The sequence below is a fragment of the Talpa occidentalis genome, unplaced genomic scaffold (assembly GCF_014898055.3).
Source record: "Talpa occidentalis isolate TD23 unplaced genomic scaffold, MPIMG_talOcc4v2.1 talOcc4.9, whole genome shotgun sequence".
NCBI lineage: Eukaryota > Metazoa > Chordata > Mammalia > Eulipotyphla > Talpidae > Talpa > Talpa occidentalis.
The window spans coordinates 27,873,148-27,900,391 of NW_023605305.1; the positions used below are offsets into that span (position 1 = coordinate 27,873,148).

Sequence of the window (27,244 nt, forward strand, 5' to 3'; positions counted from 1 at the left end):
AATAGGCAGATCTACTGAAATACGCTGCTGAGGGGAGCAGCGGGCGAGACAGGAGAGGTCTGCTGCAGTGGCTACTGATAGCTTGATAGTGCTGAGTCTTTAACCCCTGCGCCACCAAGGATGGTACCATGAGAGTCATCTTTAAGTTAATTTTAAGTAAGCACAATATGCTGCTAGGCTTTGTACATTCCCCAGGAGCCAGAAGTCTCAGAGATCAAAATGAAGATAACTAAGAAGTTGAAAGGTGACTATGCTGGTTAAATTTTGGTAGCATCTGAATCAGTATGTTGTTACCATTTAACAGTCCTGGTTAGACTGTGTATAAGCTACACATTCTTGGTTTAATTTTGCTTTGTTATTTAAGTAAAGGATAGATCATGCAAATCCTAGGACATCTAAGGACACGAAACCAAGTATAGACAAGTCATATGGTCATTTAAACTGAACATCGAGGAACCAAGCCTCCTGCGTCCATAGCACTACAATCTCTCATTTCTCATCTCCACTCTGCCTTCCTATGCTCACCATGCTCATGGCTTCCTACCCAGGTCATCACTTCATCTTGCAGGTGGTTTTAATTATCACCCTGATTAAGACCTTGTACTGCAACCGTGGTGCTTGCATTTTCCTGTTCCTGTTTATCTTGCAATAACAAGTCTTTTAAGAGTGAAACAATGGGACAGATCCAACTTAAAAGCAAAAACAAACAAGAAAAAAGATTTTTTGTAAGTTGACAAGTTGTACATCACATTTCAATACTCAGTCTAAGCTCTGCTCTTGCTTTGAATATAAACTCCAATACATTTTAAATTAAATTGTTTGAGGGGCCTCCCCTGGTGGCACAGTGGTTGAGTGCTGGGCTGCGAAGCTGCCCTCAGCCTCTGCAGCGCCGGTTCGATCCCCGGCAGCCAGTGAGGGTTCCACATGGTGCGCAGACCTCTCCTGCCGCACCCACTGCTCCCCTCAGCAGTGTATTTCGTCAGTCTGCCTGTTCTGTTCCTCGCTCTGGCTCTGGTGAATTCTCTCACCCTCCCGTGCTTCTGACTGTACCCAGTGCTTGTATAAATAAATAAATAAATCTTAAAAAAAATTTAAATTGAGAGTCTTTGTAATATTCATCTACATGAATATTCAGAAATGGATATCCAGAAATGGATAAAAAACTAAAACATATGTGTATACTTTTTTAAAAAGCAAAAATAGTATCATCTTGAATATATATACTAATATTGCAACTTAATTTAAAGTAAACGTATCTTGGAAATCCTTCCTTATCATCACATAAGAGTCATATTTCATTCTTTTTAACAGTTGTATAATACAGATATTCCATAATATAAATAATTACCCTATTTAAATTGTACCTTTGTATATATAGACAAACAGGCTTTCAGCAAAAGATATCAGCATTCAAGCCGAAGTGGTGTGCCTCAGGCAACTGCTATCATTCTTATTATGCCAGGTACTAATTCCTGAGTCCATGCATTACTCTCCTTGGTAAATGCCTTTCACCTGGCAAGCTGGTCAAAAAGGTAATGATGTGGTCAATTTGCAACTTAGAAAGACCTCTGGTAGTTCTGCAAAGGATGGATTGGAAGGAGAGGGCAAAACAAGTAGCAAGAAGGATACTATATTAAACCAGATGAGAGATGGCTTGAATGTTAGCTAGAAAGCAACACTGAAAAAGCAAATAAGTGTACTAAGTTACTGAATTCTGCCATTTTAGTGCTGGGTTTTGCCATAAAGTTAATCTGAACCACTAATATTAGTTCATTTAATAACCGTTAAATTCTTCCCACTCATCCACTGTTGCTAGATCTACTTAACCAACTGCAGAAAATGTCATCTTTTTTCACTACCAATGTACCAAATTACTTCTGCTATGTGAACTATGACTTACCTTCTCTCCTCCCATTCACCAAACATATATTGAATGCCTTATAGGTATCTAGTATCAAAGACTTTAGGTGGAAGACATTAATATTAAACATTGAAACAAAGCAAAACAAAACAAACCACAGGGCAGAATATGTTAACTTTCATAGGTGAGAGACAAAGGATTGTTAAGGCAGTTCTTTCTCTAAATTATATCTCCTAGGTTTACTTTTTCATTTCCATCTCTAAAGGAATCATCATTTCATAGCCAGATTATTATAAACACCTCCTACTTATCTTGAAGGAGTTTCTTTTGCATCCATAATGGTTTATGTTCCCCTGCCAGGTTGCATCAATGCTCATTCTAATATAGGACTACTCTGTTTAAAGATCTGTAATTCCGGGCCTCCCCGGTGGCGCAGCGGTTGAGCGCTGGGTTGCCAAGCTGCCCGCGGCCTCAGCGGCACCAGTTCGATCCCCGGCTGCTCCCCGGCCACCGGAGGAGGGTCCCACATGGCGCCCAGACCTCTCCTGCCGCCCGCTGCTCCCCTCAGCAGTGTACTTCGGTCCTTCTGCCTGCTCTGCTCCCCGCTCTGGCTCTGGTGAATTCTCTCACCCTCCCGCGCTTCTGACTGTACCCAGTGCATGTATAAATAAAACAAGCAAACAAACAAATAAATAAATAAAACATGCCTCTATAAAAAAAAAAAAAGATCTGTAATTCCCTGCCATTTTTTGAGGTCTTCGACATCCTGCTCCCATTAACCTGTTCAATCCATCTACCACAACTTTGAGGTATAACTAGTCAAGCCAAGAATAAAGAATCCCCCTCAAGTACTGCTGTAACTTGTCCTGCTGTGCCTTTATATTTTTCTAGTAAATTGAAATCCTCCAGTTTTCAATATAATGCCTTTAATCCCAACAACTCTGAGAGGGCGAAGGGTGGGGGTGGAGAGGTAGAGAAAGGGTCTCTTTAACAGAGCTTGAGAGAGGGGTGCTAAATGGGGTGCTAAATGGGTGCTAAGTGTGAAAATGGAATTCAGGTATTTAAAAGATAAAAAGATTATCTATGGGGCCTCCCCGGTGGCGCAGTGGTTGAGTGCTGGGCTGCGAGGCTGCCTGCAGCCTCTGCAGCGCCAGTTCGATCCCTGGCCGCTGGCGAGGGTCCCACATGGCGCGCAGACTCCTCCTGCCGTGCCCACTGTTCCCCTCGGCAGTGTACCTTGGTCCTTCTGCCTGTTCTGCTCCCAGTTCTGGCTATGGTGAATTCTCTCACCCTCCCGTGCTTCTGACTGTGCCCAGTGCTTGTATAAACAAATAAATTAATTAAAAAAGATTAAAAAAATTGATTATGTTTTAAGAGATTTACACTGAAATATTTACAGATAATTACAGATAAATTTATTATGATGACTTGGTTTAAAGAATCTAGGATGCTAGTGGGGAGAGGGGTGGTAGCATATATAAAACAAGACTGGTGATAACTTTTAACTGCTGAAGCAATATCATTGGCACAAATGAATTCACTATATTACTTTCTCCACTTTTCAACTAGCTGTTGCTCTTAACCATATATTATAGTTATGTTTTTCTACTTGTTTCTCTGAGCAATCCTTGCACTTCCTATCAAAAATTCTTGAAATTAACTGTAAAAGGAAGTTTTTCTATCTAGAAATAAAAGTCTTATGACTTGCCAGAAACAGTTTCTGAGGACAATACAAGGCCTACAATTCAAAGCAAAATCAGAAAAAGTACCAAAACTTGTTTCTGCATTCATGAATACTCACTCAGGGAGGTGGACTTCTTTCTCAAAATTGGAGTGAAATTTGTTCTCTTTCCCCTCCTCTTAAGTCTCTAGCCCTTTGCCAAGAGGGCTCACCCAAAGGATAATCGCCAAGGGAGGGACATTTGCTTTCAGATAAAGAGCACTAGAGCTAGGAAGCTCGCCCTTGCAGAAGAAATTAAGAAGAGTTTGGAACTGTGCAGAAAGAAGCATCAGAGTTACTGTTAGTTATACAAGAATATTTTGCTGGTTTACTATAATATGTGTTCCCAAAATACAAGGGGGTGGATCTTTGTGGTACAGACAAAATAACAGTATGCTGTTAACATTTCATTTCTAAAACAACTGTCATTTTTAAAAACTGGTTAGCTAACATTATTAAGTTTTAAAATCATTAACCAAGTCATCAGGTAGCTTTTTTGAATACTACAGGTTTGACTCCACCTCCCTCTTTCTTATTTTTTTTTTTTAAAGATTTATTTATTTATGCATACAAGAGGTGGGGTTGAGATGCAGGGGGTGAGAGGATCCACCAGAGAGACAGCGTGGGGAACAGAAGAGGCAGATCGGCTGAAATACACTGCTGAGGGGAGCAGCGGGTGAGACAGGAGAGCTCTGCCTTGCCATGTGGGTTTCTCCCTTGCCGGCTGGGGATTGAACTTGTGCTGTAGAGGCTGGGGATTGCTTCATAGTGTGGTGCTTAACCCCTTGCACCACCAGGGAGGCCCCATTTTCTTACTTATTTTCCATGAGGAAGTCCACCACGTATTTTTTCAAGCAGTAGAGATGGGCATCCACAAGGCCTGTGTGGAAACGTATTCTAGGGTGCCTGCAAAAAGGATAAGAGAGAAGAATCTCAAAACCAGGTAAAATAGGCTCTTACTATTAGGCAGTTTAAGGATTAGAAAGTTTATGTGGGGGGCCTCCCCTGGTGGCGCAGCGGTTGAGCGCTGGGTTGCGAGGCTGCCCGCAGCCTCTGCAGTGCCAGCTCGATCCCCGGCCACCGGCGAGGGTCCCACACACACAAAAAAAAGAATATGTGGCCCAGAGCCATGATGCCTATACCCAGTTCTGGGGAAATCAAGATGTTGGATAACAACTCTGATACTACCACATAAAATTTCTTCTTATAAAAATCTTTTATCTTACACTCTATGAGGACTTCAGGCTCCCAAAAACATTAAACCAAAACTGAACGATCAAATACTTACAAGCCACCTTCCTCTAACTATCACAAACTCCTTATTGACAATCCTTGTATGTAACCAACATTGTCTCCTACTCTAACTGCTCTACTCTCTACAGGTCATATTTTAGCCAGGATTTTCTCTAGCATTTGGCATGTATTTTCTTTTCTTTTCTTTTTTAAGATTTTTAAATTTATTTATACAAGAACTGGGGTATAGGTGAGAGGATTCACCAGAGGCAGAACGGGGAACAGAACAGGCAGACGGACCGAAGACACTGCTGAGGGGAGCAGCAGGCAAGGCAGGAGGGGTCTGCCACGCCATGTGGGTTTCTCCCTGGCTAGCCGGGAATCGAACCCGCACTACAGAGGCTGCAGACAGTTTTACAGTGCTGCGCTCAACCTGCTGTGCCACCGGGGAGGCCCTGGCATGTATTTTCTTAGAAGATAAAGCAAAATTCTTCGAATGCTCCCTAATTTCCTACAAATATTTACTCATGAGGACTTTCCTCAGACATTTTTTCCAGGAAACCTTCATTGACAACCGAGTTTGTGTTCCCACAACATTTGGTGCCCATCTCTATGAGATAACTGGTCATACAGAAAAGTAACAGCTTATTTACTTGTCGCTCTCCCCCAGTTGACTGGAAGGTTCCTGAGAGCAAAGATTTATCTTCATCACTTTAGCATTTAGTATCGTACCTACCATAGAGTGCTTAATAAAATATTGTTGGATAAACAAACGAATACATTAGGTCAAATTAAGATATTTGCCTAGATGATGTCTATTTCAGTTTTGTATTTGTGGTGTTAACCTTAAGAAATAGCATACTTATCATGTCCAAGGTTTTATTTAATAAAAACAGATAGCTGAGGGAGAGGAAGAGAGGAGTATGATGAAAAAAAAGGAGATTCCAATCACAATGCTTAGTTGTTATCATTCTTCTACTCTGTGTTACTGCCATGACTGGCTTACAGCCTTCAATGAAATTATTCTCATGGGACCTACATAACCCACAAGTGAACTGGACAGAGATGGCAAAAAGGTTCTAGAATGCAAAGCCAAATCTTACCAAGTAGGAAAGGAAAGTGCCAATATAAGAAACAATTGAGAAGGGTCTCCCTGGTGGCGCAGGTGGTTGAGCGCTACGCTGTGAAGCTGTCTGCAGCCTCTGCAGCGCCGGTTCGATCCTGGCTGGCTGGTGAGGGTCCCACATGGTGCAGCAGACCTCTCCTGTCTCACCTGCTGCTCCCCTCAGCAGTGTGTTTTGTCAGTCTGCCTGTTCTGTTTCCCGCTTTGTCTCTGGTGAATCCTCTCACCCTCCCGCACATCTGGCCTGTATCCCAGTTCTTGTATAAATAAATAAATCTTAAAAAAAAAAAAAAAGAAACAATTGAGAAGATGCACAAATAAAATAGCCTTATATATAACTTTCATTAAAAACTGATAAAATGGGGCCTCCCCGGTGGCGCAGCGGTTGAGCGCTGGGTTGCAAAGCTGCCCACAGCCTCTGCAGTGCCGGCTCGATCCCCGGCTGCTCCCCGGCCACCGGAGGAGGGTCCCACATGGCGCGCAGACCTCTCCTGCCGCCCGCTGCTCCCCTCAGCAGTGTACTTCGGTCCTTCTGCCTGTTCTGCTCCCCGCTCTGGCTCTGGTGAATTCTCTCACCCTCCCGCGCTTCTGACTGTACCCAGTGCATGTATAAACAAAACAAACAAACAAACAAACAAATAAATGAATAAATAAAAAACATGCCTCTATTAAAAAAAAAAAAAAACTGATAAAATGAAAAAATGCTTTTAAGAAGGTCTGTTATTTATAGGATACAGCAAAAGTGGTCTTAAGGGAAAATATCTATAACACAGGTCCACATTAAGAAGAAAAATCCCAAATAAACAACTTAATATTGCACCTAAAGCAATATTAATGAAAAAAGAGAAACAAGACCCAATATTAACAGAAAGAAGGAAACAATAAAAAAATAAGAAAATAGAAATAAATAAAGGCAATACAAAAGATCAATGAAACTAAGAATTGGTTAGTTTCTGCCCAGGGTCTGATAGCTTTTCAAGCAAATTCTATCATCCTTTATATGCTTTCTTTTTTTTTTTTTTAAATTTTTTTTAATAGAGGCATGTTTATTTATTTATTTGTTTGTTTGTTTGTTTATACATGCACTGGGTACAGTCAGAAGCGCGGGAGGGTGAGAGAATTCACCAGAGCCAGAGCGGGGAGCAGAACAGGCAGAAGGACCGAAGTACACTGCTGAGGGGAGCAGCGGGTGGCAGGAGAGGTCTGCGCGCCATGTGGGACCCTCCTCTGGTGGCCGGGGAGCAGCTGGGGATCGAACCGGCGCTGCAGAGGCCGCGGGCAGCTTCGCAACCCAGCGCTCAACCTCTGCGCCACCAGGGAGGCAATTCTATCATCCTTTAAAGAAGAATTTATGCCCATCTTGTTCAAATTATTTCTAAAAATCCAAGGAGAAGGAATATATCTTATGAAGCTAATATAACCCTAATACCAAAACCAAATAAAGGCAGTGCAAGAAAACTATAGACCAATATCCCTGATGAGTACTGATGTGAAAATCTTCAACAAAATACTAATAAATTGAATTCAACAATATATTACAAGGATTATACATCATGAGCAAGTGAGATTTATCCCAGGGAAGGAAGGGTGGTTTAAAATATGTATATTAGGCCTCCCGGGTGGCGCAAGGGGTTAAGACACAACCTATGAAGCTGTCCTCAGCCACTGAACGAGTTCGATCCCCGGCCAGGGAGATATCCACATGGCGCAGCTGACCTCTCCTGACTTGCCCACTGCTCCCCTCAACAGTGTGTTTCAGTAGATCTGCCTGTTCTGTTCCCCACTCTGTCTCTGTTGAATCTTCTCACTCCCCACATCTCTGGCCTGTACCCCGGTTCTTGTATGCATAAATAAATCTTTAAAAAAATATGTATATCGGGCCTCCCGGATGGCGCAGCGGTTGAGCGCTGGGTTGCAAAGCTGCCCGCAGCCTCTGCAGCGCCAGTTCGATCCCCGGCTGCTCACCGGCCACCAAAGGAAGGTCCCACATGGCGCGCAGACCTCTCCTGCCGCCCGCTGCTCCCCTCAGCAGTGTACTTCGGTCCTTCTGCCTGCTCTGCCCCCCGCTCTGGCTCTGGTGAATTCTCTCACCCTCCTGCGCTTCTGACTGTACCCCGTGCTTGTATAAATGAATAAATAAATCTTTAAAAAAAAAATATGTATATCAATGATATACATCAAATACATTACAGCAAAACATAAAATTATATGATAATATATGGTAATATCAACAGATGCAGAGAAAACAGAAGATTCAGCACCCATTTATGACAAAAACTCTAAACAAGATAGGAATAGAAGGAACCTACCTCAACATAATAAAGGTCATACATATATCACAAATTTATAGCCAATGTAATACTAATGGTGAAAAACTAAAAGCTTTCCTTTTTAAGATCAGGAGCAAGATCAAGATGGACTTGTATAAAATAAAGTAAGAAACTGGTAAATAGAAATGAACTTCTATTTAGTTTAGTATTAGAGCTTTTAATAAGAACAATCAGGTAAGAGGGAATAAAAGGAATCCAGGTTGGGAAAGAAGTGAAACTATCTTTATTCCCAGATGATATGATACTGTATAGAGAAAATCCTAAAGAATTCACCAAAAAAAGCTTTAGGAACATAAATAAATACAGCAAAGTGGCAGGTTACAAAATCAACATACAAAAATTCATTGCATTTTTATATATAAACAATGAAGGAGAATAAAAAGAAATTAAGAAAATAATTCCATTCACAATTGCTTCAAAAGGAATCAAATACCTAGCAATTAAACTAACCAAGAAGTGAAGTACTCAATGAAAATGAAAAGACATTATTTAAAGGAGATACATATATATAATGACAAGGATATAGAATGACAGTCTATGCTCATGGGTACAGAATCAATATAGTCAAAATAACACTTCTACCAAAAGTGATATTAAAATACTATGATAAGTCTTCAAAGAAATTAAAGAAAAAAGTATTAAAATTGATATGAAATTATAAAAGGCCTCAAATAGCTAAAGCAATCCTGAAAACAAAGGAGAGGAAAGGAGCTATAATGGTACCTAACTTTAAACTATCCTATAAAGCAACAGTAATTAAAACAATATGGTATAGGGCCTCCCCGGTGGCGCAGCGGTAGAGCGCTGGGTTGCGAAGCTGCCCGCAGCCTCTGCGGCGCCGGTTCGATTCCCGGCTGCTCCCTGGCCACCGGAGGAGGGTCCCACATGGTGCGCAGACCTCTCCTGCCACCCGCTGCTCCCCTCAGCAGTGTACTTCGGTCCTTCTGCCTGTTCTGCTCCCCGCTCTGGCTCTGGTGAATTCTCTCACCCTCCCGCGCTTCTGACTGTACCCAGTGCATGTATAAACAAAACAAATGAATAAATAAATAAATAAAACATGCCTCTATAAAAAAAAAAAAAAAAAACAATATGGTATAGAACAAAAATACATGGATCAATGTAACAGAATCAAAAGCCCAGAAATAAGTTCATGAATATAGAAACATTCAATCATGATCAAGCACAGGAGAGGAGAATCTCTAACAAATGGTGCTAGGAAAACCAGACAGTCACATGTGAAAGAATGGAGTTGTATCATTCTCTAACTCCATGCACAAAAGTAAATTTAAAATGGATTAAAGATTTAGGTATAAGACATGCAACAATAAAATACACAGAGGAAAATACTGGTGATTTGTTTTATGATATCAATGATGTTTCTAGAAACTCAACCCCTAAGGCAAGGAAAATGAAAACAAAAATAAGCAATTGAGATTACCTCAAATTAAAAAGCTTTTTACACAGTGAAAGAAAACATAAGTAGACTAAAAAGACAGCCTACTCGATGGGAAAAAAAATTTCACATATTACACAACCAACTAGGGGTTAATAACAAAGATATACAAAGAAGTTATTCAATTTAATAAGAAACAATAAAAAATTAAGTGGGTAGCATATCTGAATAGACAATTTGTCAAAGGAGTATTCAGCAGACCAATACACACATGGAAAAATGTTCATTATTTTAATAAGGGAAATCCAGATCAAAACCACAATGAGATCAACTCATACCTGTGAGAATAACATATTTAAAAAGACCTCAACAAGTGCCGGAGAGGATGCAGAGAGAAAGGAACATTATTATACTGAGGGTTGGAATATATACTGGTGCAGCCATTTTAGAAAGTAATCTGGATTTACTTTAAAAAACTAAAAATGGAAATACCATATGACCCAGCAATACTACTCTTGGGCATATATCCAAAGAACATGAAACCAACTAAAAAAAATTACATTTGCTACAATGTTTACTGCAGCACATTTTACAATAGCTAGAAAGTGGAAACAACCTAAGCACCCACTGATAGAGGACTGGAGGAGGAAGATGTGGTATATCAGAACAATGGAATACTGTTGGCCAAAGTAAAGATGAAATGTTGCCATTAGCAACAGCAAAATGGAAAGAGTTCAAAGGAATTATGTGTAGTAAAGTAAGTCAGAATGACAAAGACAAAATAGCAGATTCAACAAAGCAAAATACTTATTAACAAGTGAGTTTTCTGAGGTTAAGGAGGAGGGGAGAAAGGGTAAAAAGGGTATAATGGATAATACCTTTAAGGGATGATGGTGCGGTAGAAAAAGACATAAGTGAAGGGACTGGCCCTAAATTGGAGGATGGAAACTTCTCCCTTTAAGGCTAGAGAAAAGAAACTGAAGGTGGGTCTAAGTAATGATAAAGTTGTGGGTAGGGTGAGTTTGTTGGGGAAATCAGTGTGTTAGGATTTTCCACGGAAGGAGGAGGTAGAGTAATTTTCTAAGACAAGAAAGTGGTGATGATTTAGAAGAACTACTAAGAGAAGTAGAAAGATGATTCTGTACAGATGTAAGAATGCAGAAGGGTTCTCAGGGCCCAACTAAATATGGGACCTTGAATTTATAGTGGTGCCAATTTCCAACACTGTATAATATTTCTCCAGATGACTTTAATAGGACAGATGTAGGCATAGACAACGTAAATGTTATAGTAATCCAAAGTTAAGGGTTATGAGGCAGATGCAGCAAAAGTACAGTGAGTGAGGATATGGAGGGAAATGCCTGTAGTACCATAGGGTCTAGATTAGATAAAGAAGGAAATGAGAGGAAGGGATGGAAAGAAGGAAGAGGTGGTAAGGGACTGAAACAATGAGCTTGAAATGAAGGAAACAGAATTCTAGGTAAAGATAGCAGATTAAACACAGGCTTATTAAACTCTATGCTTTCTGAAAGCTCATTAAGTAATAACGGTTTTTTGGTTTCTTTCTTTTTTTTTTTTCCAGCGGCATAATCCCTTAAGGAAAAAGATCAGGAGATGACAGTAACACAATTTTGGAAGCTAGAAAACAGAAGGATGGTGGTAACAGATTTAGTCTGTCCAAGAGAGCTGAATCCTAATCAAGCCATGACAACTGAGTTGTGCTACAGAGTCCTGAAGTGATCAGGAGTTGGCAGCATGACTTTCATCCACATGGAATGGAGAATGGAAGATTTTTCTCTGAAGTCTGTAGCCAGTGCAAAAGCAAAGACTTAAGGATACTGATATGGGAGTTCTTTTAGAAATAACCTAACTACATCACTTTATAAAAGTAAGAGTTAAAAATACAGTAAAGTTTCAGTACCTATACTGGTTAAGATACCTCAGGAAGGTTTTGATCCCAACTTCCACAAATTCCTCTGTACTGCTTCCTCACCCTACCCTCAACTGCAAATTAGTGAAGTATTTCAGGAATTATGGCTTGTTGGTAACAGTGGGGATACTAATTTAGATAAATAGCATTTCAAGGTTGTGCATACCATTGGGAAAAAGATAATCAAGAATGTAAGCCCATTTCTCATCATTTGTAGCCCCAGAAATATAGATCTGACCATAATCTTTGAGGTTTTATTTAAATTCTTGCCTTTTGAGATATAAATGTCTAAACTTTCCAAATGAACATGTGAACATATTTAAGAGATGTCCTTTAGAACTTTTAAAAATATTTTCATTACCCTTCCAGTAAAAAACCTTGACTAGTATTCAAAAGAAAACAACATAACATTGGGGGAAAGTTACATGAATTTCTTATTAAATATTTGGCACAAATAACTTTTACTTATGAATTATTAAAACCATATGTCCTTCAGAAATAAAACAGGGATTTTAGAACTGGTCTTTAAAGAACAACTAAGCCAATTTCAGCTGGGGGAAACTGAGACTTAGAGAAGCAAAGTGATTTGTCGAAGGTTATATAGAGGATATGTCTCAAGACTAGATTCTAGATCGTCTGAACTTGAATTTTCAATACCATGTTCTTTCTTCCTGCAAAATTCTTTACTACTATATATATAGTGTCTCTTCAAGTAATTACCACATCAATTCAACATGTAGGAAAGGTGGTGTGCATTCTCTAAATTCATGGAGGTAGTGAGAATCTGATCTTATTGCAGTAAAGTTACCAGTACTCCCTAATGATTAAATAGCATGTGGGGAGACTGCCCTTGGATGTGACCACAGGCCTAGCTGACTCTTATTCCAACAAGCATCTTGTAATACCTCATTGTCCAAATATGCCTGAGTTTCAATGAATAGAAAATATTCTTTGCAATCAAGAAAACAGTAATTCTCTTCTGAGAAATGGAGAAAACAAAAAATTTGTACATTCCATCATCATTGTCCTTTTCCTCTATAACCAGTACAAAAGTAAGAAATAAGAGGTTTCCAGGGCCTCCCTGATGACACAAGGGGTTAAGAGGAACCTATGGGGCCTCCCCCGTGGCGCAGTGGTTGAGCACTAGGTTGCAAAGCTGCCCGCAACCTCTGCAGCGCTAGTTCGATCCCCGCCCACCGGGCGAGGGTACCACATGGCATACAGACCCCCTCTGCCGCCCGCTGCTCCCCTCAGCAGTGTACTTGGTCAAGTCTGCCTGTTCTGTTTCTGGCTCTGGTGAATTCTCTCACCCTCCCAGTGCTTGTATAAATAAATAAATAAATCTTATACCAAAAAAAAAAAAGAGGCAACCTATGAAGCTATTTGCAGCTACTGCAGTACGAGTTCAATCCCAGGTCAGGGAACTACCCACATGGCGCAGCAGACGTCCTGACTCGCCCACTGCTCCCATCAGCAGTGTATTTCAGTCGATCTGCTTGTTCTGTTCCCCACTCTGTCTCTGGTGAATCCTCTCACCTCTGCACACCTCTGGCCTGTACCCCAGTTCTTGTATGCATAGATAAATCTTAAAAAAAAAAAAAAAAAAAAGAGCCCTCCCCAGAGGCACAGCAGGTGAGTGTAGTGCTGTGAAGCTGTCTGCAGCCTCTGCAGTGCAGGTTCAATTCCCGCCAGCCAGGGAGAAACCCACATGGTGCGGCAGACCTCTCCTGTCATGCCTGCTTCTCCCCTCAGTAGTGTATTTTGTCCCGTCTGCCTGTTCTGCTCCCTGCTCTGTCTCTGGTGAATCCTCTCACCCTCCTGTGCCTCTGGCCTGTACCCCAGTTCTTGTATAAAAATAAATAAATCTTAAAAAAAAAAAATGCTTGAAAAATCTGAATCTAATTGGCTTTTATCGGCCATCTCTCTGGGGCCAGCCAGGAGAAGCATGGTCCTTCAGAGGGCAACAGGAATGGGAGGAAGAACTTTTTTATTACTAATTTATCCAGTCAGCAGCCCTATTACAATTATCCACCAAAGATCCCGAATCACTGGGGTGTAAATTACAAATTGCAATTTGGAGGGAAAAATATCTTCCAACAACCAAAAAAGCAACCTAATCTTAGGAAACTGCTAGAAGATCTGATCTTAAGGGCCCCAGTGCTTCCTCAAAGCCTGAGCTTAGCAGCTACAAGGAAAAAGTACAACTCTATCAACTCTTCATTCTCACCTACCTCTAGCTATGTCCATCTTCTTTGTTCCCATCAGGCCCAAACCTTGCTCACTCTGGCAGGAACTACTGGGACTAAAGGCCTTCACTAACAGCTTACTATATGGAGCAATTAGCTAGTTTCCACGGAGGTTAGAGAGAAAGCAAGAGACAGTCTCCGCCTTCCAGTAATAACTATAAAATGTATGACTCTGGCTTTCTAAGAACTTAAAAAAAAAAAGAAATATATTAAACATTAAGATTTATTTATTTATACAAGCACTGGGTACATTCAGAAGCGCAGGAGGGTGAGAGAATTCACCAGAGTCAGAGCAGGGAACAGAACAGGCAGAGTGAGGAAATACACTGCTGAGGGGAGCAGCGGGCACGGCAGGAGGGGTCTGTCGCATCATGTGGGACCCTCGCAGGCGGCCAACTCTAATATGGAGCAAAGAGTAAATATTGGTACTTGATGGATGCACAGTTGACCCAGGTCACTTGTTTTACATTAAAAATAGATAATCAGGGGCCTCCCCGGTGGCGCAGCGGTTGAGCGCTGGGTTGCGAAGCTGCCCGCAGTCTGTGCGGCGCCGGTTCGATCCCCGGCTGCTCCCCGGCCACCGGAGGAGGGTCCCACATGGCGCGCAGACCTCTCCTGCCACCCGCTGCTCCCCTCAGCAGTGTGCTTCGGTCCTTCTGCCTGCTCTGCTCCCCACTCTGGCTCTGGTGAATTCTCTCACCCTCCCACGCTTCTGACTGTACCCAGTGCATGTATAAGCAAACAAACAAACAAACAAATAAATAAATAAAACATGCCTCTAAAAAAAAAAAATAGATAATCAATTAGTTTTTCTTTCTACATTCCAAAGGACACAATCCCTTTACCTTTTGGAGTCTTATATGTTTAGCAATGCAACACTAATATTTTTATACCTTATATCTTAAATCTATACTGTATACTGCTGTTAGATTATCTTTCCAGTATCCTGAATTTGAATCACCATTTCACTCTTCAAAAAGTCTTTAATAACACTCTGGTACTCAAAATCTTTTTTTTTTTTTAATTCTTGGATCATCTGCATATAGAGATTTTAATATTTTTAAAAATATTTGAGGGCCTCCCTGGTGGTGCATGGGGTTAAGTGTCAGCACTATGAAGCTATCTACAGTCACTGCAGCATGCGTTCGATCCCGGGCTAGGAGCTAACCCACATAGCACAGCAGACCTCTCCTGCCTCGCCTAATACTTCCCTCAGCAGTTTATTTAGGTCAATCCACCTGTTCTGCTCCCCACTCTCACCCCCCTGAACCTCTGGCCTGTACCCCAGTTATTGTATGCATAAATAAATCTTTAAAAAAAATTTGAGATTAAATCTTTACTCCTCCATATTTGCACATGTTCCACTCACCTTCCACCAAGCCACCCATTCCAATACCTCATCTACCTCCAGTCCCCAACCCCTTCTTTTTCCTGTTCCCTCTAGTAATCAGTATATTTTTTCACTAAGTCCAAGATTTGTTCCTCCCATATTTTGCTTGTGTATATTTTTTTGTTATTTATATTCTAGATGTGAAACTATCTGATATATTCCTTTCACTTTCTAGCTTGTTTCACTTAACATAATCACCTTGAGAACCATGCATTTTGTCCCAAAAGATACTTTCATTTTTAAAAACAGCTGTGTAGTATTCCACTGAGTATATATTCCACAATTTCTTTATCCACTTGCCTGTTGATTGACACTTAGGACCTGATATCCTAGGAGAAGCAGGTTCTTTCTGATAGTCATGATCACCTAAGTGAGAAAAGACAACTCTTGTATCCCTGAGGCTTGACTTCATGGTTGCGAAAGAACTTTGTTTTGACAACACTCAGACTGCAACCACAAGAATGTGGGGAATGTTCTTTTGCTATAAAATGGCAGTTAACTCTATAGTCCTCTGACACCAGAGATATCAAGAATCAGTATCTTTTATAGACTTTATCAGGAAAATGATTTGAATTTATTAACACTTTTCTTGAGGACTTAAGAGTTTGCTTAAGGCCTCAAACTCAAGCAACAACATTTAAAGACATTGTGACTACACTGTTATTATCACTTTCCAAGTCAACCATCTATGCAAATTTGGTAACAAACTTTCTCACTGTGAGAACTGTAATTATTACAAAAAAGCCTAACAGCCTGAAATATTTATGTAGTTTTTTCACCCCAATTAAATATAACAAGAAAATAAGGGATATCCACTTTTCTGTAGTGTTGCTTGTGTCTCTCTCATGTGCATGGAAATTTTCTAAGGAAATAAATATGCTTTATGCACCTTCAAAATTCTAGATAACAAAATCCTTAATGATTCAGTGATGGAAAAAGATAATTTAAAAATCAAGTTCCTATCCTACCTCATGGAGATTAAAAACCACACTACTGGAAGACCACTGGACTAACAAGGAGATCAAAGAAGAAATTAAAAAATTCTTTGAATTGAATGACAAGGAGGACACCAATATCCTAAATGTATGGGATGTAGCAAAAGCAGTAATAAGAGGAAAATATATAGCAATAGAAGCTCACATCAAAAAATAAGAAAGAACTCAAAGAAACAACCTAATCTCGAAGCTCAGAGATCTAGAAAAAGAACAACAAAAAAACCCCAAAACCAGTAGAAGAAAAGAAATAATAAAAACCAAAGCAGAAATAAATGAAATTGAAACTAAAAAAACAATCCAAAAGATCAATGAAACCAAGAGCTGGTTCTTTGAAAAAATCAATAAAATAGACAAACCCCTAGCCAGGCTCACAAAGGAAAAAAGGGAGAAAGCACATAAACAGGATCATAAATGAAAGAGGAGAAATCACAACGGACACAGCAGAAATCAAAAGAATAATCAGTAACTACTATGAACAGTTATATGGAAACAAGTTCAACAATCTAGAGGAGATGGACAAATTCCTACAACTCTACAATCACCCAAAGCTAGATAAAGAAGAAATAGAACACCTAAACAGACCAATTACAAACAGCGAAATTGAAATGGTAATCAAAAACCTTTCCAAAAACAAAAGCCCAGGACCTGATGGATTTACAAATGAATTCTACCAAACATTTAGAGACGAATTAGTGCCTATCCTTCACAAACTCTTCCAAAAAATTGAGAAGGAAAGGACAATACCAAACACGTTCTATGAAGCCAACATTACACTAATACCAAAACCAAATAAGGACAACACAAAAAAGGAAAACTACAGGCCAATCTCCCTAATGAACACTGATGCAAAAATCCTCAATAAAATTTTAGCTATCAGAATCCAACAATGTATCCGTAAGATAATTCACCACGACCAAGTAGGATTCATTCCAGGGACACAAGGATGGTTTAACATCCGAAAATCAATCAACGTTATCCAACACATCAACAAAAAGAAATATAAAAACCATATGATAATATCAATAGATGCTGAGAAAGCTTTCGACAAAGTGCAACACCCATTCATGATAAAAGCCCTTGAAATTCTTGGGATACAAGGAACATACCTCAACATCATAAAGGCCATCTATGACAAGCCAACAGCCAGTATCATCCTCAATGGTGAAAAGCTGAAAGCAATTCCATTAAGATCTGGAACAAGACAAGGATGTCCACTCTCACCACTGCTTTTCAATATAATACTGGAAGTCCTAGCCAGAGCAATAAGACAAGAGAAAGACATACAAGGAATTCAAATAGGAAAAGAAGAAGTCAAACTATCACTATTTGCAGATGATATGATAATATACATAGAGAACCCCAAAAACTCCACAGAAAAACTAATTCAACCCATCAATCAATTCAGTAAAGTGGCAGGATACAAAATCAACACGCAAAAGTCAGTAGCCTTCCTATACACAAACAATAAATCTGAAGAAGAAGAAATCAAAAAAACCATCCCTTTTATTATCAAAACAAAAAAAATCAAATATTTGGGAATAAATCTAACAAAAGAGGTAAAGGACCTATACAAAGAAAACTATAAAACACTGTTAAAAGAAATAGAAGACACAAAGAAATGGAAAGACATCCCCTGCTCATGGATTGGAAGAATAAACATTATTAAAATGGCCATCCTACCAAAAGCAATATACCGATTCAATGCTATTCCAATCAAAATTTCAATGTCATTCTTCAAAGAAATAGAACAATTATTGATGAAATTCATATGGAATCACCAAAAACCCTGAATAGCCAAAGCTCTACTGAAAAAAAAAGAAGGAAATGGAGGCATCACACTCCCAGACTTCAAACTATACTACAAAGCCATAATCCTCAAAACTGCATGGTATTGGAACAAGAACAGACATACAGACCAATGGAATCGAATAGAAAATCCAGAAATAAACCCACAGATTTATGGTCAACTAATCTTTGACAAAGGAGCAAAGACTATGCATTGGAGCAAAGAAAGTTTGTTCAATAAATGGTGCTGGGAAAACTGGGTTGCTACATGCAAAAGAATGAAGCTTGACCACTACCTCACACCATACACAAAAATCAACTCAAAATGGATTAAAGAACTAGACATAAGACCTGAAACCATAAAATACATAGAAGGAAATATAGGCGAAACACTACGTGATTTGCATATCAAAGACATCTTTACAGACACATCACCCAAAGCAGTGATAGTGAAGGCAAAGATAAACAGCTGGGACTACATCAAATTAAAGAGCTTCTGCACAGCAAAAGAGACAATAACAAAAACAAAGAGAAACCCCACCAACTGGGAGAACATTTTTGCACCCAATACTAATGATAAAGGACTGATCACAAAAATCTGCAAAGAGCTGATGAGACTCAGCAACAACAAAGAAAATAACCCAGTCAAAAAATGGGCAGAAGAGCTAAAAAGAAACTTCTCTGAAGAGGAAATGCAAATGGCCAACAGGCATATGAAAAAATGTTCAACATCACTTGTCATCAGGGAAATGCAAATCAAAACTACCATGAGATACCATCTTACACCAGTGAGAATGGCACATATTAAAAAAACTAGCAACAACAAATGTTGGCGAGGTTGTGGAGAAGAAGGAACTCTTTTACACTGCTGGTGGGAGTGCAAACTGGTCCAACCACTATGGAGAGCTGTGTGGAGATTTCTGGACCTACTAAACATAGAGCTTCCATATGATCCAGCAATTCCACTCCTAGGTATTTACCCAAAGGACACAGAAACATCAATTCCAAAGAACACCTGCACCCCTATGTTTATAGCAGCACTATTTACAATAGCTAAGCTTTGGAAACAGCCCAAATGCCCAAAAATAGATGACTGGATCAAGATGTGGTACATATATACCATGGAATATTACTCAGCATTCAAAAAAGATAAACACATGCAATTTGCAGCAACATGGATGGCGCTGGAAGGGATCATGCTCAGTGAAATAAGCCAAAAAGAAAAAGAAAAATACCGGATGGTCTCACTCATAGCAGGAATCTAGAAAACTTAAATAAGGGACCAGGAAAATGAATAACTATAAGAAAGTGAAAATCAAAATCAACAAAAACTATGAACCAGAGACACTTTTTGGGGGGTGGGGGCCGGGAGGGGAGGGATTGGGGTCAGAATGGGGCATTTGCAATTGTATGGGGGAATATAAAAATAAAATTTATTATTCAAAAAAAAAAAAAAGAAATTCATCCTAGATTCATAAATCAGCACAGATATACAAAGCATGTTCGTTCAGCAGTATTTAATATCAAAACAAAACAAAGCAAAACTAGAAACAAACTACAAGTTAATGGATTGCTTATTTTATGGCATAAGCAGTTGCTCAGGTTAGCAAGATAAACCTTAAAGTATAATAGGGAATGATATCCACAACAATATGCTTAAAGTAGTATGCTCCAAATTGTGTCAAAATAAATTTCTAAAAAATAAAAAAAATAAATAAAAATCAAGTTCCATTGGATGGTGGCAGATGATCAGTACAACTTTGGTGATGGGAGTAGTGTTGTACCATATAGTTGAAGTAGTGTGAAGCTGAGCTCCTAAAACGTATACAGTGTGTAAAACGCTGTTACTTAAATAAAAATACATAAAAATAATTTAGGGCCTCCCCGGTGGCACAGCGGTTGAGCGCTGGGTTGCGAAGCTGCCCACAGCCTCTGCAGTGCCAGCTCGATTCCCGGCTGCTCCCCGCCCAACGGAGGAGGGTCCCACATGGCGCGCAGACCTCTCCTGCCGCCCGCTGCTCCCCTCAGCAGTGTACTTTGATCCTTCTGCCTGCTCTGCTCCCCACTCTGGCTCTGGTGAATTCTCTCACCCTCCCGCACTTCTGACTGTACCCAGTGCTTGTATAAAAAAAAATATATATATATAAATAATTTAAATAAATAATTTAAATTAAAATAAATCAAGTGCCAACATTAACTGATGAATAATGCATAACTCAAATGTGAGAGATAAATATGTATGTATACAATAGTAATTATTGTTACTATTATTCAATAGTAAGAAGGAATAAAGTACTGATATAAGTTAAAACACAGATAAATCTCCCAACATGCTACATCAAAGAAACCATTCACAAAAGACCATACATTGTATGATTACATTTATATGAAATATCTAGTATAGGCAAATATATATAGACAGAAAGATTAGTGTTTGCCTGCAGTGGGAGGAGAGGGGATTGGGAAGAAGTAAGGAGTAATTTTTATTTTTTTTTATTATTATTTTTTTTAATAGAGAGAGAGGCATGTTTTATTTATTTATTTGTTTGTTTGTTTTGTTTTATACATGCACTGGGTACAGTCAGAAGCGCGGGAGGGTGAGAGAATTCACCAGAGCCAGAGCGGGGAGCAGAGCAGGCAGAAGGACCGAAGTACACTGCTGAGGGCAGCAGCGGGCGGCAGGAGAGGTCTGCGTGCCATGTGGGACCCTCCTCCGGTGGTCGGGGAGCAGCCGGGGATTGAACCGGCGCCACAGAGGCTGTGGGCAGCTTCACAACCCAGCGCTCAACCGCTGCGCCACCGGGGAGGCCCAGTAAGGAGTAATTTTTAATGAGTACTGGGTTTCTTTTGGGGGTAGTAAAATGCTCCAAAAACTTACTATGGTAATAGGTGCACAACTCTGACTATAGTAAAAACCACTGAATTGTACCCTTCAAATAGATGAATTGTATGTTGTGTAACTTATACTTCATTGAAGCTATTAAATTTTCAAAAGGAAAATCAAATTCTAGGACTTCTGTCTTCCACCTAGGATTTATAAAACTGGAGAGGTGCTCTCACCCCAAACAAGAAAAACTGGATAATCTACAAATCATAACATCTTGAACTTATCACAGGGCAAAGAAGTAACCAGAAATTTAAAGAAAGACAAGAGCCTCTGAAGAGAGATTAGGTCTCAAAAGAAGCTCACCCATGAACAACATGGGAGGAAGAGAGGGCTGCTATACAAGTGAAGAATTTAGTTAAAATCCTTAGCAAATATCTAAAGGTTGATTGTGAGCTAGCATGAGAGGCTATCAACCCAGGAACCACAGATATATGAAGTATTTGTATTTACTTTTCTCAAATATACAGAACTATATGACAAAGAGTAAACTTCACTACATATAAATTATGCCTTGGTAAAATCCAAGTAAAAAAAATCAAGCACCCAGCAATTAGAAATAATCTAAATGCCCACTGATACTGGACACAATTAAGTGAATGATGGTATATATTCATATGACAGATTATTATGCAGCTCTTAAAACCATGTTAAAAAATTAAGAGAACTGGGCCTCCCCGGTGGCGCAGTGGTTGAGCGCTGGGTTGCGAAGCTGCCTGCAGCCTCTGCGGCGCCGGTTCAATCCCCGGCTGCTCCCCAGCCACCGGAGGAGGGTCCCGCATGGCACGCAGACCTCTCCTGCCGCCCGCTGCTCCCCTCAGCAGTGTCCTTCGGTCCTTCTGCCTGCTCTGCTCCCTGCTCTGGCTCTGGTGAATTCTCTCACCCTCCTGCGCTTCTGACTGTACCCAGTGCATGTATAAACAAACAAACAAACAAATAAATAAATAAATAAAACATGCCTCTATAAAAAAAAAAAAAAAAAATTAAGAGAACTATAGTGGTCAGGATTAATGGCCCCTCAAACATGTCTATAGCCTATTCCCTGGAACCTGTGAATATGGTGCACTATATGGCAAAAGGGATTTTGCAGAAATGATTATATTAAAGAACTTGAGAGAGGTTGATTATCCTGTATTATCCTGATTGACCCAATGTAATTATAAGGGTCCTTGTAAGAGGGAAACAAATAGTTAGCTAAATAATTTTTAACTAATAAGTTATTTAATTCTCCAGAATCAGGGCCTCCCCGGTGGCGCAGCGGTTGAGCGCTGGGTTATGAAGCTGCCCGCAGCCTCTGCAACGCCGGTTCGATCCCCAGCTGCTCCCCGGCCACCGGAGGAGGGTCCCACATGGCGCGCAGACCTCTCCTGCCGCCCGCTGCTCCCCTCAGCAGTGTACTTCGGTCCTTCTGCCTGCTCTGCTTCCCGCTCTGGCTCTGGTGAATCCTCTCACCCTCCCGCGCTTCTGACTGTACCCAGTGCTTGTATAAATAAATAAATAAATAAATAAATAAATAAATAAATAAATAAATAAATAAATAAATAAATAAATAAATCTTAAAAAAAAAAAAAATTCTCCAGAATCATCCAGTCCTGAGTATTCAAACATCAGCCTTATCTTTAGGCTTGGCCGTAACACCACATACCTAATAGGCTGCCATTTGAGTACTATAGGGTTTATTTGGTGCTGCACACACGTCTTTGGTGTTGGACTCTTATTACTTACACTAGCTGGAGACCTCTCCTTATGCCGTCTAGGCATAGTCTGCAGCCCCTGGAGAATCAGAACTCTAAGCAGCCATTTAAGGTGCTGGATGCACTTTCATTACTATTTTATTCACTCCTGGGGAACTAGAAATACCTTTAGACTTGAATAGATCGAATGACTATGCATTTATCAAATATTGATAGAGTAGCACTGTTAGGTCACAAACTCTGGTAAGCTAAACATGAGTGTCTAGCACAACGGTTTTCAACCTTGGTGCATGTTTTAAATATGTCTGCTCAATGCCAGACCAATTAGATAAAAATCTCTAAGGGTGGGTCTCAGGTATCAGCAATTTTTAAAATGCTCCCAAGGTTTGAGAACTACTGGCCTTATGAGGAGGGCAGACAAGAAACCAACACTTAGGTAATGCGAGGTTGGAAAGACTTAGGTTTAATGGATATACAATTTTTGGGGATATACATGCCCAGTCAGGAGACATAAGAGGCACACATATTAGATAACATTCCTCAAAGCTTTTATACATGCAGAGACTGATGCATCAGGTTTGCTTTCAGAGAAAGAAAACAATTTAATCATATAGGTAGCTTAATTCTATACTGGAAAGAAGAATGCTTCCAAGGTTGAGAAAATTTGCTTTAATAGACAGTGACAAACCACAGGGAAAACCATGTCTGCTAACTACACTCCCTAGAGCTGAGCGTAAGTCCTCCCTTGAAGGGATCTTAGACAGTGTATCAGTCTATCATATGATGCTACACCACCAGTGGGTGAAGAGGTAATTCCTTTTCTCAAAAACTTACCCCTACTCAAACCTCTAGGGACACAAGAAAACAAACAACTATGGGATTATATACTGTCAATGTTTAAGCAACAAAAGCCTTTGAAGTTTATAGGAAGACCACAGGATGGCTTCCATTGTCTTATTAAAGTTTTGAATTGAACTGGTGCTTGTCCATGATTTCAACAAAGGAATTCAATTGAGAAGGGTGCATCATACATATAGCCACATGATTTTCCCTACTTCCAGGTTACGTGGGAGCAAACTGAGACTAAAAGGAAAGGAACAATGCTAAACAAGCACACTTTTTTTTTTTTAAAGATTTATTTTTTATTTATACAATAGCTGGGGGGTATAGGCCAGAGGTGCAGGAGAGTGAGAGGATTCACCAGAGACAGAGTAGGGAACAGAACAGGCAGATAGACCGAAAGCACTGCTGAGGGGAGCAGTGGGTGCAACAGTAGAGGTCTGCCGTGCCATGTGGGAATCTCTGGCTGGCAGGGAATCGAACCCACGCTGCAGAGGCTGTGGACAGCTTCACAGTGCTGCACTCAACCCACTGCTCCACGGGAGAGGCCCAACACACCTTTCTTTTTTTTTTTTTTTTTATAGAGGCATGTTTTATTTATTTTATTTATTTGTTTGTTTGTTTATTTATACATGCACTGGGTACAGTCAGAGGCGCGGGAGGGTGAGAGAATTCACCAGAGCCAGAGCAGGGAGCAGAGCAGACAGAAGGACTTAAGTACACTGCTGAGGGGAGCAGCGGGCGGCAGGAGAGGTCTGCGCGCCATATGGGACCCTCCTCCGGTGGCCGGGGAGCAGCCGGGATCGAACCGGCGCCGCAGAGGCTGCAGGCAGCTTCGCAACCCAGCGCTCAACCGCTGTGCCACCGGGGAGGCCCACACCTTTCTTTTTTTAAAGATGTCTTTTAACTTCACTGTTTCTTAAGAAACTCTTAACTCAAAGTCTAGAGATTTAGAATATTATTAGTCAGTTACAGTTGTGTAACAAATTACCTGAAACTCATAGACTTAACATTTATTATCTCAGTTTCTGGAATTAGGGAGTGTTAGATTGGTGGTTCTGACTCAGATTTTCATCAAAATGTTGGCTAGGACTGTAGTCATCTCAGGGAACTGAAAGAGATCTGCTTTCAACGTGGCTGTTGACAGAACATCTGTTTCAAACTCACTCACATGGTTGGCAGCAGGCTTCAATTCCACCACATGGGCTTCTCCATACTCTGCCTGAACATCTTCATGACATGGCAGCTATCTTCCCTTTTCCTAAATCTTTGGCATAACATAGCAGCTGACTAACTTAGAGTCAATGATTCAAAAGAGAGAGAGAGCCTAAGAGGGCACCAAAGACAGAAGCCACAGTCTTCTTATAACCAAATGTTGAAAGTGGTATTACACTCAAGAGAAGGGGAATTAAGCTCCATCTCTTGAGGAGAGATGCATCAAAGAATTTATAAATTTCTCTTTAAAACTACCACAAATATTAAATAGAATAGGCTCAGAGTTTAATTAAGTTTGAATCCAACAAAACTTTGTCATTTCTACTGCAGAAAGTATTCTAAGCAACCTGGCTTCATGCAAGAACAAAGATGCTCCCCAGCTGGGATTCCCTCCAGCAGCCCATTAATGCCATTGCTACCACACAAAGAGAGGCCACTTTCCCAAAGCAAGAGCAAAGTCAAATACAGAAATGTCTTCATCTACTAGAGCATGTCCTTAGAACTACTACTGCCCTGAATCTTGGTCCACTAGGTCCTTAGGCTTCTTCATCTCCAAGCATACAGTACATATGGAATTTTGCTATTTTAAAAACCTTTTAAATTTGGTGAAAACTTTAAAATACAGAAAAATACAAAGAAAAAAATCACTTATACTTCCATTTTTCAGAATTCCTACCATCTCAGTATAAATGCTTTTAGTTTTTTAAAAAAGAAATCACGTTTTATAAAAAAAATTGATATTTTCTAGAACAAGGACTTTAGAAAATTAGTCACATAAGAATTTAAAAATTCATCCTGAATCTCATCACTCAAGAATAACAGCCACTATAAAGACCTATGTCCATACACAAATAGACTGCTATAGTTAGAAAAACAGGATTTATTGATTCTATTTTGAAATAAAAAACCATATTCCAATTTATTTATATTTAACAGAAGAAAAATGGAAATAAAGTAGAAATGAAGGAACTGTTGAAATTTTAATAGGGGAGCAGCGGTCAAGACAGGAGAGGTCTGCTTTGCCATGTGGGCCAGCTCCCTGGCCAGGGATTGAACTTGTGCTGCAGTGGCTGCCAATAGCTTCATGATGCTGAGACTTAACCCCTTGCACCACCAGGGAGGCCCCCTGATGGCTTTTTAATTTGAAGTCAACAGATCTTTTGTTGCTATTAAAGAGTTAGAATCATTATTCATTTCCCCTACTTCATCATTTACTCTCAAGCAGTTGTTGCTATTGCTCCTCAGTCAGAAGACTATAAATGTACAGATGTATACTTAATTTGTTTCTTTCCAGATTTAGTGCTATTAGTGAGAATTTACAGGATTTCATTAACATGTCAATATGGCTTCTGGAGAGGTGATAATAGAGTTGAGCCTATCTTTATTCCTTTCTGTTTCTTACCAGAATCTTGTTTCTATCTTGGCTACAATTTTTGAGCTACATTATATTTAATTACCCTACTTTTATTTTCTGCTGCTGAAATTTCTATTGTTTTTAATTCTTTTTCACATTTAATTAGAAACTAGTAATAGGAGTTCTGTAATATACTGATGAATTTTGAAAATTTTAATTTGGAAGGGCTATTAATCATGTATTTTTCAATAGTTGTTTATAAATAATATCTCCTTTTCTGTTGTGTGCTATGTAGCAAGCATTGTGCTAATTATTTTATATTCATGGGTATGCTAAATGTTTTACACACATTTATTCCTCACAGCCCTATTATTAAACTCATTCTACAGATGAGACAACCAAGGCTCTAAAACAGAACTCTTATCCATAGGGTTAACTGGAACCAATTGAAGCCAGAGTTTAACTTGAATTTTCATTAAAATAAGTTTTGAAATATGTCTTCTATCTCTGTTGAGATAGACAGCAATAACAAAAAGACATTTTTCTTTCCCAATTTATTCCTCTCACATTCATTTCATCTGGGTTTGAAACATTTAGCGTTCCTATGTGTATTTTTTTTTTTAAGATTTATTTAATTATGCATACAAGTACTGGGGTACAGCCAGAGGTGTGTGGGGGGGATGAAAGGATTCACCAGAGACAGAGTGGGGAACAGAACAGGCAGATTGACTGAAATATACAGCTGAGGGGAGCAGTGGGCGAGGCAGGAGAGGTCTGCTGTGCCATGGTAACTCCCTGAACCGGGATCGGCTGTGAACAACTTCATAGGTTGTGTCTTAACCCCTTGAGCCAGCAGGGAGGCCCTTTATGTGTACTGGCATCAGGTAGTAAAATTCTGAGTATGTGACTTCTGAAAAAAAAAAAATCCATGCTGGGCAAGTACTCAATATATAGCTCATCATGCTACATCAAACCTTGAGGACATTATACTAAGTGAAATAGGCCAGTAACAAAAAGATAAAAATTATATTAAAGAAAATGTAACTGGGGCCTCCCGGTGGTGCAGTGGGTTGAGCACTGCGCTGTGAAGCTCTGCAGTGCGGATTCGATTCCCAGCAGGCCAGGGAGAAACCCACATGGTGTGGCAGACCTCACCTGTCTCGCCTGCTGCTCCCCTCAACAGTGTCTTCAGTCCGTCTGCCTGTTCTGCTCCCTGCTCTGTCTCTGGTGAATTCTCTCACCCTCCCGTAC

At 40.0% G+C, this 27,244-nt stretch overlaps 1 protein-coding gene across 3 annotated transcripts in view; it reads right to left on the bottom strand.

Annotated features, from left to right (window-relative positions):
• The window catches only part of EIF2B3 (eukaryotic translation initiation factor 2B subunit gamma), a 79,532-nt gene that overhangs the window by 22,918 nt on the left and 29,370 nt on the right, over positions 1-27,244 (bottom strand). For all 3 annotated transcript variants that reach the window (XM_054690953.1, XM_054690951.1, XM_054690952.1), the window contains one exon: positions 4,398-4,487. In XM_054690953.1, coding sequence (XP_054546928.1) covers positions 4,398-4,487 — 90 coding nt within the window. The remainder of the gene's footprint in view (positions 1-4,397; positions 4,488-27,244) is intronic.